The sequence below is a fragment of the Canis lupus genome, chromosome 21 (assembly GCF_048164855.1).
Source record: "Canis lupus baileyi chromosome 21, mCanLup2.hap1, whole genome shotgun sequence".
Lineage (NCBI taxonomy): Eukaryota > Metazoa > Chordata > Mammalia > Carnivora > Canidae > Canis > Canis lupus.
Window position 1 is genome coordinate 30,965,950 of NC_132858.1, and position 17,065 is coordinate 30,983,014.

General features: G+C 51.1%; 1 protein-coding gene and 1 long non-coding RNA gene across 2 annotated transcripts; one reads left to right on the top strand and one right to left on the bottom strand.

Moving 5' to 3' along the window:
• Window positions 1-1,167: 1,167 nt before the first annotated feature.
• LOC140612979 (uncharacterized) lies at window positions 1,168-3,885 on the top strand. Its single transcript, XR_012014096.1, has 2 exons — window positions 1,168-2,568; window positions 3,720-3,885. It is a non-coding gene; the product is annotated as an uncharacterized lncRNA (long non-coding RNA).
• A 281-nt stretch (window positions 3,886-4,166) lies between these two features.
• On the bottom strand, window positions 4,167-17,039 carry PSMD13 (proteasome 26S subunit, non-ATPase 13). Its single transcript, XM_072791284.1, has 13 exons — window positions 16,867-17,039; window positions 15,403-15,481; window positions 11,657-11,691; window positions 11,511-11,566; window positions 11,019-11,062; window positions 10,753-10,839; window positions 8,845-9,016; window positions 7,620-7,699; window positions 7,410-7,535; window positions 6,029-6,091; window positions 5,402-5,482; window positions 5,142-5,258; window positions 4,167-4,624 (listed from the first exon to the last, which is right to left on the bottom strand). The coding sequence occupies exons 1-13, from the start codon at window positions 16,959-16,961 to the stop codon at window positions 4,529-4,531; spliced, it is 1,131 nt and encodes a 376-aa protein (XP_072647385.1). The 5' UTR covers window positions 16,962-17,039; the 3' UTR covers window positions 4,167-4,528.
• Between the last annotated feature and the right edge of the window lie 26 nt (window positions 17,040-17,065).

Here is a 17,065-nt window from a genome sequence, read left to right on the forward strand (position 1 = left end):
TGTGTAGGGTTTGGTTTGAACCCTGAAAACTTGGTCACGGTGAAGTCTGAAGCTCACTGCGGTGGCCGGAGGAGCCCCCAAAGCGACATGAGCACCGAGACGCGGAAGGCACGTTTGCGCCCAGGGAAGGCTGGAGAGCCCAGGCTTCTGGGGACGCAGGCAAAGGGGGGCAGGCTGGTGCGCAGAGGTCCTCTGGAGAGGGGGGGACGCTTCCCGCCCTTGGGCCGTGGCCCTCAGCAGGGCGTCCTCCATGTGGCGGCACCCTACCCCTACACCCCGGCCCCCCAGGCTGGGGACGCAGAGGAGCCCTCCCTGGGAACCAGGCCTGGGCGCCTGGGGACAGCGGGCCTCCTTCGTGCAGGAAGAAACACTGTAGGCGCGTGATGGATCGTGACCCGCGGCCTGTTCCCAACCGGACCCCAAAGCTGTGATTAAGGGCTTAGGTGGAAGGGATTACTGCAGAGGAGGGACCGAGGTCACAGGGCAGCCGTCCTCCCGCCCCGAGCGCTTCCTCCTCGCGGGAGAGCCAAGCCGCTGGGGCTGCATGCAGGGGGCGGGCAGCTCGGCATCTGCACCCCACGGCTTCCGGGAAGAACCACTGCGGAGTCAGGCGTCGGCCCTCCCGGAGGCCGACGGACGAGCCACGCCGTGGCCGCGGGGAGGACAGTGGCCGTGCTCCTGGGCCCGACAGCCACGGAGCGCCCGGGCTGCACATGCCCATCCAGGCCGCGCTGACGGTGCAGCGAACTGCTGCCGGGCCCCGCATCCCCGAGCCACGCCAGTACCAGCCACGCTCGGGCCTGTCCCCGCTGCCCCGCGGCCACACCGGCCCCTGCGGCCTTCCGCAGTGCTGCTCGCCCGCCAGGCCCAGCCGCTCAGGGCAGCCAGCAGGGCCTGGTCCTCATGGCTCGGGCAACCGAGAGCAGCCCATCAGCACGTGGGTGCGACCAAGGGGAGGCCGTGGGGACATTGGGACGGGGCCCGAGGGCTCGGAAACAGGAGGCAAAGGCCACCCAGGCGAGGCCGCAGGAGGGTGTAGGGCAGCAGCTGAGGGCCCCGAAGCCAGGGGAGCAGCCGGGCGGGGCACGGGTGGGCGGGGCGGCGGCTCCCCGAGGGCCACCCTGGCCGCTGGGCGGGGGCCCTGGGCTGGCAGCCTCGGAGCACACGGTCAAGGTTGGACTGGGCGGGGCTGGGGCCTATGGAGTGTGAGCAGCGGAGGAAATGGGCACGGTGCTCACACTTGGACCCGAACAGCCGGGCAGCGGATGGGCCGGCCCGGATGGTCCGCAGGGCTTCGGCCAGTGCGCTCAGGGTGGGGACAGCGGTCATGAGCATCGGCACACCCTAAGTACCATGGCCGGTCAGCAGCTGCAACCCCGAGGCCCACGCGCTCAGCAGGAGGTGGACGGGCTGGCAGCGCTCAGGCAGGACCTGGAGCAGGGGTTCAGCATCCAGTAAGCAGGGACAGAGGGCTGCAGGAGCTGCTGGGGATGCGAGCTTGGCCGCGACTCAGCCCAGGGGCTCAGGGCCACTGCTGTCCTGGAGCAGAGTCACTGCGGTCGACGGTGGGTCACATCTGGTCACGTCTGTGACTTTGGGGAAATGAGCAGCGGGGGCGGAGGGTTGTATAGTGAGACAGGGGGACACAACCCCTCAGAGCAGGAAAACAAATTCTCGAGTAGATGATCGTTGTGGGAAGACATGAGCGACGCAGTCTCTGAAGAACGAAGAGAAGAGAGACCGGGAGGCTCCGAGCTCACACGCGGTGTGGGGTGGCTCACAGGCCGACTCTCCGGGGCCGCTGGGCATCGCAGCCCCAGCACAAATGGCCCTGGGACCCCTCACGAGCAACGTGGGCCCAGAGCACCCCGGGCCTGCTCGGGGCTCAGCGTGTCTGCTCAGCTCCCCTGGGCTTCCCGGCGCTGCAGACGCGGGGTCCCCTCTGGGGGTGAGGCTGCGCCGCTCGGACTCACAGCCGGGCCCGGGACGGAGATCCACAGGCGGGGCAGCTCAGCCCGGAATCCCGAAGTTGGAGAACTTTGAAATAGCTCCACAGGGCGCTGTCAGTGGCTACTCCAGTAACTTGGGTTCCTCTTAAATCCTGTCACTTCCCCCCCTGCTTTCTCAAATTCTCCGACTTCCCCAGTCCTGCCTCTTTGTCGGGCGCCTTCTTGACAGAGACCTGCAGGCTGTTCGCAGAGAAGGCCAAGCCTGCCTGCACGGGGACAGGCTCGAAGCCCCTGGGGGCCACAGCACAGGCTGGGCCTGGAGGCTGCAGCCTGACGCCGCTGGTCTCCCGCTTCCAAGCTGGTGTCCTGTCGGCCAAGCACCGTGACAGGAGGGGACAGCTGCCGCTCCCCACTTGAGCTATAAAAAGCCCCAGCACCCGAGTGAGCAGAGGACGTGCCGAGCGGATACACGGACCTTGCTGGACTCCCGGAGTGCGGCTGGACCACCATGCTCAAGTTGGCCTTGGCCCCCAGGCTGCTGCAGACGCCCCTGAGGGGCTGGGTGGTCCCCAGGGCACACGTCTCTGCCAAGCCGGCCAGGACGCCCACTTCTCCCATGGTAAGAACCTCCACGGAGGGGTGCTGGCCGGAGCACGGGGAGTGGGCAGTCCTGCGTTGTTTTGCAGATGAGGTGGGTTTGGGAGGACACGGGAGGCCAGGCTGATAAAGGGGAGGAGACTTGTATTCTCAGGCTCACAGATCCCGCAGGTGATCCTCGCGATAGAAATCAGCCCCCACCCCGGGAAGGGGGAAGGGGGTCCTTGGGTCCATCGCCTGGAGGTCAGGCTCCTAAAGCAGCTAGCGGTCAGCTGGGGATGCTGGTCTTTCTGTTCTCAGGCCCCCACTTGCCCTCCGGCCAACGGCAGAGCTTGAAGGGCACTCAGTGTACACTCCAGCTTCACCGCCCACGGGTGGGGAAAGTGGGCTGCCCAGAAGGCCCACAAGAGCACAGGCGAAAACACAGCCCTCAGGCTCCCTCAGGCTCCAGGAGAGCACACAACTACCTCTGTGTTAAGCAGCAATAAACTAAGTTTAGAAAGTCATCTGTTCAAGGTCACGTGGTGAGGCTAAGCTCAGAACCCGGCCTAAGGGCCTCGTTCTGGGCTCACGTTGCTTTGAAACCACTGGGAGGCAAAGTCAAAAGGAAGGACTGGTCTCCAACCTGGCGTCTGACTGCTTAAGGGAACGGGCAGGGATGATTGGGCCCAGGCTGTTTCAGGAAGAAACTGAGTGAAGGTGAAGTGTAGTAGGTTCTTTGGAACCGGGCCCCGGGTGGCATGGCTCACAGTGCAGGGAGTCCTGTCTCCTCTGTCCAGGCTTCTGAGCAGGACCGCCATTTAGGGAAAATGACCCTGCCCTTGTATGGCCAGAATCTGTCCCGCACAGCACCTGACGTGCACATGTTTTGCCAGGTCAGGAGTTCAAGGTCGAGGCACACAAGGCCAGGCCCAGCAGGCTCTTGGGGGGGCGCTGAGGAGAGGGTCCTGCTGCATAGGCAGAGGGCTGCCAGCCCAAGTCCACGCTGAGGACCAGTGTCCCCACTCACACACCAGATGTCAGGCTGGGCCGAGGGGTCCCACGGGAGCACAGGGGGTGGGGCAGGACGTCCCTAAGTGTGGACTGCCACTCTGGTTGCCAGGGGTCCACACTGCAGCGACCCAGGAATGTTGGTACTGGCCTGGTGGACTCACATGTGCTTTCCTCACCCAGGAGCAAGCCATCGGGCTATCCGTGATGTTCCTCAGCTTCCTGACCCCCGCGGGCTGGGTCCTGTTCCACCTGGAGAGCTACAAGACAGGCTCCACCAAATGAAGGCCCCGCAGCTCAGGATCCAGGCACTGGATGAAAGATCGCATTAAACCTTCCCTCCACCTAGTGTTCACTTGGTGATTCTTTCTATATGAGCATCCCCCCTCCCTGGATGCCCTGGGCTGAGGGCCGGCTGGGTGGTAGTGGGTGGACAACTCTGTCGATCGCAGTGGACACGTCTGTGCCCAGCTCTGCTCAGTGGCCGTACATGCAGAGACGCCCTTTTCCCAGGGTAGGAGAAGAGGGCCAAAGCCAGACCCCCACCAAGCCGTCTCTCATCTCCTGCTTTATCATCTCTTGGGCCTAGGCTTGACCTGGGAGCTAAGACTAAGAAAGCAGAACCACAAATAGACAAAACAAAGGCGTTTATTACAGGAACATTCTTGAACAACAGCAGAGATGTTGACACAGGTAGATGGTGGAGATGAGCCTGAGTGGCATCCCCACACACTTGAGGGCTACTCCTCGTTCCTCGGGGCGCACACACACTCTTGCCCGCCTCCTCCTCACTGGAGACCCGTGACCCCTCCCCACTGAGAACTACAGGACACCCCCACAAAGGAGGCTTCTCTCTGCAGGCGGGCCCCCCATGAGTGACGTCCTGATTTCACAGCAGGGAGAACAGTCCCCACTCCACAAACACAATCCCACCCCCTACTTCCTCAGGAACACAGGTCTTCCCAGCTGCCACAGACGGTGAGGCAGGGGCACTAGGTGAGGATGTCGTGGGCCTGGTGCTCCACCAGCATCTCCATGCTCCTCACGTCGGTGCACCAGAACTCCAGGCGGTCCTTCATCCCCTTGATCTGAGGCAAAGCAGGACCAGGGTGTTAGGATACTTGGGAATCACAGCTGCACCTCTCCAGCTAATTCTATGGTGCATCAGAGCTGGGGGAGTGGGCTGTGCGAGATGGGATTATCCCAGGTAGTTCTTATCGCAATGACATTTAAAAAAACCTGCATGAAAGAAAGCAGGCAAGAATAGAGGAAATTCACAGGATTAAATTTCCAGCAAATATGGACAAATGGACCTGAGCTCAAACCACAGAACTAGGAACAGATTTGATCTGAGTACCAATTTTAAGATTAAAAGGCATCATCAGCACAGCCAACACTGTAATTAGGATAAGCTTTTAAACACAAGGTTCAAACCCAGGCTTGTATTAAATTAGGTTCTCTGAAAAACCCTTATTCCAAACAGCAGTAATAGATTCTCCAGAATCCCCTGTCAATACTGCTTTCTTCCTAAATGGCTTCCATCCAAGTGAAACCAAGACAAGCACAGAGAGCATATGAACCACCCACGGACATGAACTGTGTTACCTGCTGCAGATCCAGCACACGGGGCTGCACCCAGGTCATGTGAACTCGCTTATCCACCTCGTCAATGCTGCCTTTCACCAGCCCCACTGAGAGCGCCTTCATCACCAGCAACTCCACCTGCGCAGAGAGCGGCCATGGGAGACAGCCCAAGGCCCCGCGTGTGGGGGGACATGACACCAGGTCTGGGCCTGGAGCATGCTCACAGGAGCCCTGATCCCTCTGGGCTTTCCCACTGACCCTCCTGAATCCAAAAGCTGTACCTCGTTCACAGTGATTTTAGCACTTTTGGCAATTTCTTCAAAAGTGAGTTGTCTGTGATTGGCAGGTCGTGTGAAAGTCATCTGAAAAACATTTTTTTGTTTGTTAACTATTTTTCCAAATAAAGACTGTCAGAGAGCTGACTCATAAGGATGCTTCTGATAATACATGTTCTGAAAATACAGCTATTACTATCGCATACGTTAAACTCTTCCTTAACCGTAGTAGCCGTGGATCTTATTAGGAGCGAGCTTTCCATGCTTAGAGGACACAGTGAACTGAACTCCACAGCCACTGTCGGCAACGGTCAATATTCATGCCCTGAGCAAGTGCTTGAGCTGGGGACAGTGTGCTGGCCCAGACCCACAAGGCTGCTTTCCTTAAGAAGCTTACACTCTACAGGGAAAGAGAGACGAGCATGTTGATGAAGAATGGTGCATACAACGAGGCGGCAGCTACTCTAGCTCAGTCATCGTCGAAGATGAGACCCACATACAAACTTAAAAATGCAAATGGTGACAGAAAAAAAGGGAAGGTGATGGAGAGGGGGTGCAGCCTAGAGAGTGTGCAGGACCCTGAGGGCTCATCTGCAGGGTCTGAAATCAGAGTAGTTCCTGCAGCTTGCTTACCTCCATGAGGCACAACAATTGGATTTTCCTCAGCAGCTGGGCCTCGTTGGCTGCCAAATCAGGCTGAAAAGGAGAAAGACATCACTTACCTAACCTGGGCTTTGAAATTTTTTCTACAGCAGATCGAACGAAAACACCATATACTGCAGGGTCCCGGAGGCTCACTTCTCTCAGGACATCACTAACTGGTTCATCCCTGAAAAACCGTGCTCCTGCATAAGCCATTTACGAGGGAAGATTTACACTAATGCCAGGGACACCAGGGGCCAGGACCCAGGTGCAGGCCTTTCAAGGAGACTCGTGGGTCATGGGTTACTGATGAGCAGAGACAAAAAGGAGGATGAATTCCCTGATTCAATCATCTGAGAACTCACACCCCAACACAGGCAGAGCTCCTGGGGCCATTTCTGCCACAGAGACAAGGCAGGAAAAGTTCTTCAGAAAGAGCCCACTCCCCTGAAATGGGCCCTCGCTGCTTCGATAGCGCTGGCAACACACCCCTGAAGTTCTTTTTCCTTAGGTTTCTACAGCCAGACAGCTTGTTTGCCAGGCGGCACATTTGTTTCTTTCAGAGATCACACGCTACAGCTGGGGTTGGATGGATTTGCTCTCTGCCTCTTCACAGCCCATTCACATCTACTCAGCTCCATTATGTGTCATTTCTATTAGCTTATTTTGAATTTAAAAAAATTGAAGTTTCAGAAAAGTGTAAAAAACAGTAATACAACCATAATCCCTATCACTATGAACAATTTAGTAATATTTGCTTCTAATAATTTCATTAAAAAAATAAGCTTAACTATGAAAGCTCAGGTCCTCATTCAATACCTCTTCTCCCTAATTCACACCTCCCAATGGCTCCTCTCCTGGCCTGCTGGCCTCTCTCCTGCCCACCCCTTTCCCTCTATACTGACCACTCCCTTCCTGCAGGACTGTCCTGCCGTCCCACACCCGAGGCTCTCCCCAGCTCTCATCACTCAGTCACTTTAGCCTCACAGACTGTTTCAGTTCAGCAACATGCGAAAGGCTTCCCTTTCCTCTGCTGTATGTACTCTTCTCATATTCTTCACTTGGCTAAACTCTACCCATGCCTAAGATCAGACAAAGGGCATTACCTCTTTTGGGTAGTTTTCTATGACACCCCTGTCACCCAGATGACGCTCCCCCATCACACTTTTCACTACCACAATAACTAAGTACCGTAACCAGCCCCTTAACCCTCTGCTCTGAGAGCAGGACAGGCCTGTCTTAATCTGTCTTCCTAGTGCCTGGTGTGTAGCAGGCAAGTGAACAGAAAATGTCTGTGGAATAAATGTACAGACACAGGATGAACGAGAGCCAGGAGCGTGGCAGGAGCGCTCAGTTGTCCTTCCTGACTGACCTGCTGGCCCCAGGCAGTCTTCAGCGTCTGGAATCTCTCTACGTTACCACTGTTAAAGGCATACAGGGTGTCAATCAGCCACTGCCGGTCGGTGCTCCTCAGTGATTCCAGCACGGGGTGCATGAGCTGCGAGGATGAGATGGTTAGCTGGCAAAAAAAACCACATTAGTCTCCCCCTTGTTAAGAAATCTGTGCCCAGGGTCCACTTACGAGTTCTCCAAAGTTAAAAACGCCCTCGCCAAGAAGTCCTGCTAGTCCCAGCGTGAAAGCTCTCTCCTGCTGTTCAGACACTACGGCAACAACACAGCTCCAGTGACATATCCCAGTTATGAGCATCAGTCCTGTTTGGCTTTAAAAATCTCATAAAAAAGTAAAGAAACCATTCCCTGCGATGGTTATTTCACAAAGCCTTTGAAAATTGTTTTATCTCTTTTGGGTTTTTTTTTTTTTTGAGAGGTGGGGAGGGGGAGGAGAGAATCTGAAGCAGGCTCCATGCCTAGCACAAAGCTCCGACACGGGGCTCAATCTCAGGGCGTCCAAGATCGTGACTGGAGTTGAAACCCAGAACCGGCTGCTTAGTGACTGAGCCACCCAGGCGCCCCACTAGTCATCTTTTGTTAAAGTACTGGACTACCTTAAATTATACCTGGAACCATATATAGGGGTTTTATGGGAAAGACGTTTATTTACTCATCTTTACCTAAATACGTGAATCTATTTATATTTTCAGCTACTCTACTTCCTGGAAGCAATACCTTGTTTCTCTTAAAATCACCTCATCTAGCCTCTTTTTGGACTAGAGTGAACCTACTTCTGTTCCTACACAACAATTCCCCTCGCCTGCCTGCATTACTTGATTTTTCCAGTATGTTTTTCTGGAGTTGCTGGAATTAAAACTGCATTAACATTTCTACGGGACGCTGGCCTCCACGCTTCAACAAGTGTACTGCAAGAAACATCTAAAATGGGCTTACATTTCTTTTCTAAACATACTCCTTGCACTTTTCCTAAAACTCATTGTTCACTTTTCTTTCCATTCCTCAAATCCTTGAAAAGGTTTTTGTAAGGAATCCCCCTGGGTCTTTTCAGTTTCCAGAACCAGGTTCTCAGGTATAGGGCTTCACCACACCCTTCATGAGCTGGGGCCAAGGCATCGACATGGCTGGCTTCTCACCAAGGCCTCTGGTTCAGAGAACAGGGGAGACAGAGAAGGAACAGGGAAGGGCTATAGGGCGCAGCCTTGTTTTCACCTGAGCTAAATGCTGAAGGCAGACTCACATAGAAACTAATGCTTGCATGGCTCTTTCCACCCTCTCACCACTTGGGCTTTCTTCAGTGGATGGATGGATATACCAGAGTAATTTCCCAGCCCAGACCTGCTACTACGCCTCAAGAACACGCTCCTTCGACATGGACTTTAACGGCTCCATGTTACCTGGCAGATCCTTGATATCGACGCAGCCCAGAAACCGCAGAGCATCTTTGTAGTAGGATGCATGGTTTCCGATTGTTTGATAGTATTTACTGGAGAGGTCATAGAAACGACTGTGAACCGAGGTCACACCAGGGAGGTTGTTGAGCATCTCTTCGACATCTTCAATTGTTTCCTACATGCAGGAGGCAAAATCGCCTTTCTTTTTAACTTAAAACTTTTTTTTAAAGATTTATTTGAGAGAGAGCGTGAATGTACACAAGCAGGGGAAACGGCAGAGAAAAAGGGAGAAGCAGGCTCCCCACTGAGCAGGGAACCTGATGCGGGACTTGATCCCAGGACCCTGGGATCATGACCTGAGCTGAGGGCAGATGTTCAATCCACTGAACCACTCAGGCGGCCCTGACTTAAAACATTTTTAAGGAAACAGACAGACAAGACTATGTTAAAATAGAGAGCTTCAGTTCATCCAAGACAGAAGAAAGAAAAGCTATACGGACTGGGAAAGGACATTTTTCACATAACCCGCAAGGGGGTACAACTAAAGCTATATAAAGAATTCTTACTAATCAACAGAGGGAAAGTAGCACCGTAAAATGGATAAAAGAAAAAGTATTCACAGGCAATTTACAGAAGTGGAGACATGAATGGAGCGGTCAATAAACCCCCAATGAGATGGCATTTCATCTTCACCAGACTGGCAAAAATTAAATAGTCTGAAAATACCAAGTGTTGATGATATGGAGCTTTGGAAGTGCTTGTATGGTGCCAGGGTAGTGTGAGCCATCTTGGGGATAGGTCTGACCCCATCTGGTAAAGGCAGATGGCACACACCAGGCACGTGCCTTGGTGAGATTGTGCCCACATACACGAGGAAGCAGCCATAGAAATGCTGAGATAAATAACAGCACTGTTCCTAACACTCTGAACACTCTGAATCCCATACACTGTGAAAGTCACAGTGAAATATGAAGGGCCAGTAAGAACGAATGGGTCACAGGTACCAACACGATGATTCTCAAACCTCACACTGAGCCCGTTAACTTAAAACAACACTAAACCTCACTTAGACGGAACACATCCCTGTCTAGTGAGCATCAGGACATGTGCAGAGAGCGCTGCTGGAGCAGGAATGTGCTGTCAGGGCCCAGCAGCTCCGACTGTGCAGTGCTGCGTCATTCCTATGCTGGGTGGGGATTCCTTCCAGTATTCTGTGGCTTTCGAGAGGTGTTAAATATTTCAAAGCAAAATGTAATAAGTATGTATGAAGGCTAGAACTGGGAAGCAACAAAAAGTAAGAAGTGTTATTTCCGGGCAATGAGAACATGAACGGTTACCCCAATATTTTCTTAACACAAACCCAAACAACATAAACACACATGTAGTCTCTGGTTCACTAAGGTAGACTGACCACACAAGTTGGTTTTACTGCCACTGATATCCACATCTGTCCCCAAAATTACACTAAATCAAAAATAAGGACAGGAAATTTCAGCAAAGATTAGGAGGCAGAGAGAGAGGAGGAGCAGCCTGTGACCTGGTGCACTGAGTGAGCTGACCCTGGTCAGCGAGGGCCCATGTGAACAGTCTGAGGCTGTCTGGACCCTGCTGATGGACGTGCTGTGCTCACCCAGGGCAGTCCCCTTATGTTAAATGGTAACAAGACTCATATCAGCAACTGACTCTCAATGGTTTTGGAAAAAACAAAACAAAACACTACAAGCACACACAGAGAATGATGGGGCAATGAGAGTGTGTGAGGGAGGTAAATGAGAGTTCTTTCTGCTGTTTGCAACTTTTCTATAATGTAAAGTCACCTTAAAAGTTAAAACAGAAAAAATGAGATTTTCCCCCATGACTCCATAAACAACTTTTTAAACTAAAGATAAGCCCGTATTATGGTAACATTACCTTTGTAACCTGTAGGTCCCCGATGTTTAATTTTAGAGCTCCAATTGCAGTTTTACACAGGATCACTGCCTCATCGCTACTTTTCACCTACAGACATCAGAAACAAGGGAACCTGAGAAGTGTGGGCAGAAGATTAACAAAACATCTGCATATGGCTTCACTTACATGACTAGAAACAAATTGATCTCTAAAGTGTGTGTAGCAAACGTAAACACAAACTATAAGTCACGCATATTCTAAAGATCTGACTCAGACTTCACATTTACCTTTTCGCGAGTCTTTTCCAGAAAAGTAAGAGCCACATTAGGATCTAGAAAAGACAGAAGAACAATGTCAAAAAAAGCACAGTATCTTTTAAAAAAGACAGTGTCTCCTTAGAGATCGGTTCCTACCAATCACAACACTTAGGTAAGATAATCTTTAGGTTAGAACATACAATAAAAAGGTAACTTAGAGTCTGGTATTTTCTTTTTTTTAAAGATTTTATTTATTTATGTATTCATGAGAAAGAGAGAGAGAGGGAGGCAGATACACAGGCAGAGGGAGAAGCAGGCTCCATGCAGGGAGCCCGACGTGGGGCTCGATCCCGGGTCTCCAAGATCATGCCCTGGGTCGATGGCAGAGCTAAATCGCTGAGCCAACTAGGTTGCCCGAGGCTGTTATTTTCTATCAAAATGTAAAGTTTATTTAACTTATATTTTGAAATCATTTTAATTACCATTTGTATCTGCTTCTTTATGAAACAAAGTGAGACTCACCAGTCATCTGTCTAACTACGTGAAGAATAATTTCTACCAGGGACAGAGGATTCACCCTGAAATAAAAATCACCAGGCTTTGAGTGTCATTAAGTATCAATGTTCAAAGTTAATGTTCAAAGTAAAAAACTGACAAAGGTGTTTTACCTGTGTTCAAATTCACTGATGAAGTTTTCATAAAGCTGTGGAACCAAAACACGTAGAGTGATTACAGGATGTCTTTCATTCTACAAAGTTGAACATGACTGCAATGCCTGCCACACAGCAGGCACCACAGAAATGTTTGTGAAATGACAGGGGACCCATATTTAGATGTATTAATCACCAATGGATTATGAAAGAAGCTATGATTTTTTTTCCTGGAAATTAGATCCCTGACCTATAACAATCTCCTAAAGACCAATTCCTACATTCTTTCTCCAAAATACTTTCAGTAAAAGAGACTATCAATTTGAAAGATTCACTAACCTTCATATTTTAGAAGATTGCAGCCTATGTTACCAAATTTATTAGCTATTCTGCAAACACTTGAGTACTTATACAGACTCTTTGCTAGGTACTACAGACACAGAATGTATAAAATAAAAGCTGGGCTTTCAAGGATTCCTGTCCCAGGAGAGCAGACTTGTGAACAAATAAATGACAATACTGTGAGTTTACAAACAAGGGAAAAAACCCATATGGGTCGATTAGCCAAAAGGAGAGGTTCCAAAGAAGGTGATTACAGAAATGGTGATAACTGAGTTTTAAGGAAGGAAGACCAGTTAGAGACCTGGACAAATTTGGTATGGGAGAGGAGGTATGGCATTGGGAGAAAATTCTGGATGGGAATAAACATGTGCAAAAGCACTGAAGCAAACAAACGCTGCAGTTTCAGGAGCACTTTGAAGGACACAGACAGTGGGAGGCACTGGGGCCCCCGTCCTTGCCCCGAAGTCAAGCCTGAACCCATAGAAACTCCTGACCTCACTCCTACCTGATAAGCATGACTGGGGGAGGGGAGGGGAGGGAGGGAAGAGTGAGGGACAGAGACCAGCTGAGGCCACTAGTCAAGACAGGAGATGAGGGAGCAACGACAGGGTCTGAGAGATTTGCTGCTCGCTGGAAAGGGGAGCTGACAGTGAACTCTGAGCTTGTCAAGTAACTGGGCAGAGTGGAAGGAGGGAGCCTCGAGATAAGGTCTACTCGGATAAGGAGAGTCTGCAATTCCTCTGGGATAGGAAGACAGAAAGATGGAAATGTCCCTGTGAAAGAAAATGTGGTATATATGCACACAGAGTGCGGAATATTATTCAGTCATAAAAAGAAGGAAACCCTGCCATTTTTGGACAATATGGACGAAACTGGAGGGAGTTTTGCTTAGTGAAATAAACTAAGACAATGAAAGACAAGTACTGTGTGACTCACTACTACGTGAAACCTAAAAAACTGAACTCACAGATACAGAGAGCAGATTGGTGGTGGCCAGAGGCAGGGGCTGGGAGCAGGGTGCAAGAAACGGGTGAAGGTGGTCAAGAGGTACAAACGTCCAGTCATAAAATAATTAAATCTTGGACATATAATGTACAGCACAGTGACTACAGTTAATAATACTGTCTGTATATTTGAAAGTTACTAAGGCAGTAGATCATAAAAGCTGTCATCATGAGAAGAAAAAAAAAGCATAATTATGTGAGGCGGATGTTAATTAGACTTACTGTGACCATTTTGCATATATACATGTACCGAATCATTACACTGCACACCTTAAACTAACACAGTGTTACACGTCAATTATTTCTCAATAAAACTGGGGAGGGGGGAATGTCCCCCCAGGAGCCACTTTATTATTTAAATTTGGCACCCAGGACAGCCTGAGTGGCCCAGCAGTTTAGCCCCGTCCCGCCTTCCGCCCTGGGTGTGATTCCTGGAGACCCAGGATCAAGTCCCAGTCAGGCTCCCTGCATGGAGCCTACTCCTCCCTCTGCCTGTGTCTCTGGCTCTCTCTCTCTGTGCCTCTCATGAATAAATAAAATCTTTTTAAAATAAATAAATAAATAAATTTGGGGATCCCTGGGTGGCGCAGCGGTTTAGCGCCTGCCTTTGGCCCAGGGCGCGATCCTGGAGACCCAGGATCGAATCCCACGTTGGGCTCCCGGTGCATGGAGCCTGCTTCTCCCTCTGCCTAGTCTCTGCCTCTCTCACTCTCTGTGTGTGACTGTCATAAATAAATAAATAAATTTGGCACCCAGAAAGAGCCATCTAAATAAAATGGCTTTTTCACTACCAAAGACTATTTCAAAGATATCTTCTTCATCAATAAGATATTTTCAAAAAAAAAAAAAAAAAAAAGATATTTTCAACTTTTCTGATACCCGCTATAATTTATGGAATTACCTAAGCAAAAACCTCTTCAAAGAAAAAGGAAATTGGGATCCCTGGGTGGCGCAGCGGTTTAGCGCCTGCCTTTAGCCCAGGGCGTGATCCTAGAGACCCTGGATTGAATCCCACGTCGGGCTCCCGGTGCATGGAGCCTGCTTCTCCCTCTGCCTGTGTCTGCCTCTCTCTCTCTCACTGTGTGCCTATCATAAATAAATAAAAATAAAAAAATAAAGAAAAAGGAAACTGAAAATTACTACTGGTGACTGCAGATTCATGAACACTATATATATATATATATATATATATATATATATATATATATATATCTGCAAGTCCTATGGGCTGAGTCCCTACAATTTTTAAAGGTTTGCTTGTCCACTGAAACAGTAAACTCTAGCCTGCCGACCTAAGTAAGTGTTATGTTACCTGTGGGTTGAAGGAATATTTTGCTCTGTGTAGAAAGTGATTTAAAGACAAGGAAGCAAAGAACAGAGATGAATAATCATGGATTACTTCATCACTGGAATTTAAAACTTCAAGGAACAAATATTAAGATAGACCCAACTTGTCATTTTTTTTGACATAATCCAGAAAACAGAATGCCCAGCCAAATTTTTAGGTTTGCAGATGAATACAAGTTCCTCTGAAGTAGTGACATGTTGTGGATATAAAACACGAGGAGGTCTTAGGGCACCAGGCGGTGGGGTAAGAAGGTGGCAAGTAAGCTTCACTGGAGGCTTGTATAAAGTAATGTATCCGGGGTGAATACCTCAAGCTATCAATAACTAGTTTTTGTTCCAATGCAAGCATAAATCTCTGATTCATTCAGCATCTGAGAGAAAGGCATCAAAGAGTAAGATGTCAGGAAAGATTTCAAAGAGGAAGCTACCACTGAACAAACTGTTGGGGGTTTGTGAGGGAGTGTGGGGAAGGCTGGGGCAGAGAACTTTATTTTTCCCCGTTGATAGAACTCTAAAAGGGCTCTGCCTTCCACACTACCCAAGACAAAGCATTTGGGCAAGCAGGCGGAATCAGAGAGTGAAGGAAGAGCAGCGATGACGGCTATCTGTAAGAGTCTGATGGTTATCCTCCACTGTAGTTTATCCGCCTTCCCCTCTCCCCCGATTTTGCACTTTTAGTTTCTGAATAACAGTTTCCAAAAACAGTACTGAAAAAAACAGTTTATGAACAATAAGATATAAGGCTATCTTATCCTATCCTGTAAGATGGCATTTTAGGCATGGATTTTAAAAACAGCCAGACTGTGAAGTCTCTTCTACCATCTGTTAGCTGTGATCTCTGGCAAGTTACTCAATGTCTTGGTGTTAAGTTCTACACCGAATAAATAGGATGACAGTAATGCTTATCTCCCAATCTTGTTGTAAGGAGTAAATAAGTAAAGCCCTTAGAACGGTACCTGACTTCAAGTGACTGCTGAGTGGGTATAGTGTATTAATATAAAGCCCACCTCTTATTTGTAAAAATCTTTTAGCAAATTTATATCATCTGACCTGGCATGGCAAATCATTTACCTTAATGAGGCCATCTCCTTGGGCAAAGCATGGGTCCTGCACAAAATCAAGCACCTGGAGTGTCAGCTGATGCCACAATCTGAAAAACACAAGGCCCTTCAGAGATAAACTAATATTGAGTCACAGGCCCCTCGAGTCACAGCGTGGTGGTTCTATCAAACAACAAACAGTAGCCAGTTTCTACCGTGTAACAGGAAGAAAGCTAAACCTGAGCTCTTTTCCTGGCTCTGCTATGCAACAGTATGTTAGGCCGGAGAACATCATCTTAGTTTCTCTCTAGTTACTATGAGGTTTGACTGAAAACACGAATTTGGAATCACCCCTAAGTTGAAATGTAGGCTCTTCTACATTGAGCTTGTTTCCTCCCCTGTAAATGGGATGAATGAAGGATTAGGTGGGCAAACGAATAAACCCTCTAGAAAAATGACCGTACATATGAAACCAAAGTCTAATTTTTAAGAATGCAAATAAAATGCTTTGAAGAATACAAAATGCAGTTATTGCCAAACACTAAGAATCTCCTCTCAAAAAACACTAAGAGCCGAACATCCTCCAAACATGTATTCACCCTCTCCGCGTACAAGGCACCAGGCTCAAGGCCAGCGTTAGCAGGGGAGTCGCCACAGGAGGTGCCCTTTCCCACACAAGGCTAGCGGGTTCTTCTCTCCACTCAAGGCCGGGCTGGTGCGTGGCTGTGCCAGGCGACGGTAATTTGTCGCAAAACTCCTCCTGCTTCCAAGCCCAAACTTCGGGATCTTCCAGCGGCGTGAAGCCCCACGTGAAATGCAATGGAAAGGAGGGGCCCTGGGAGAGCGGCGCCGGGGCTGAAGCCCGGGGAGTGGCCGGAGACAAGCAACAGGGAAACCAACAGCTGCACCGCGCTCGGGCTTATGGGCTCCAGAGACGGGCTGCGACACCAGGACCCTCCAGTCACAAGGACGGGAACCGAGAGCGAGCGTCCCTGAGAGCCCCGAACCCTCCAGGAGAGAGCCGAAGGGGGGTTCAGATCCCGGCCCCTCGCGCAGGGGCCCAGAGCACCCGACACCCCCCGAACTCGGCCTCTGGCTCTGTCCTCCGTCCCCGCGGGCCTAGCCCCCCACCCCCTCAGCGCCCCTCCTCACCCTAGCCTAGCCCCCTGCCCCCCCAGCGCCCCTCCTCAGCCTAGCCTAGCCCCCCGCCCCCCAGCGCCCCTCCCCGCAGGCCTAGCCCCCCGCCCCCTCAGCGCCCCTCCTCAGCCTAGCCTAGTCCCCCGCCCCCGCAGCGCCTGTCCCCGTGAGCCTAGCCCTCCGCCCCCCAGCGCCCCTCCCCGCGGGCCCAGCCCCCCGCCCCCCCCAGCGCCCCTCCCCGCGGGCCCAGCCCCCCGCCTCCTCTCAGCACGCGGGGCCGAGCCCCCCGGCCCGTCACGGCCGCCCGCGTCCGCCTCGCCCTCCGTCCCGGGACGCGGGGCCACGGCTGGGCGCTCACTTCTTCGTGTAAAGCTCCTCCAGGCGGTGCCACACGGCGGCCTGGCCGGGCCCGGAGCTCTGGCTCTGCTGCAGGAAGCCCGGTACGTCCTTCATGACGGCGGGAAGGCCGGGGAGCGGCACCACGGAGGCGTCAGCACCACGGCGAGGGCCGCCGGAAATGCTCGCTCACTTCCGGCGTCGCGCCGCGCGGGGCAGGC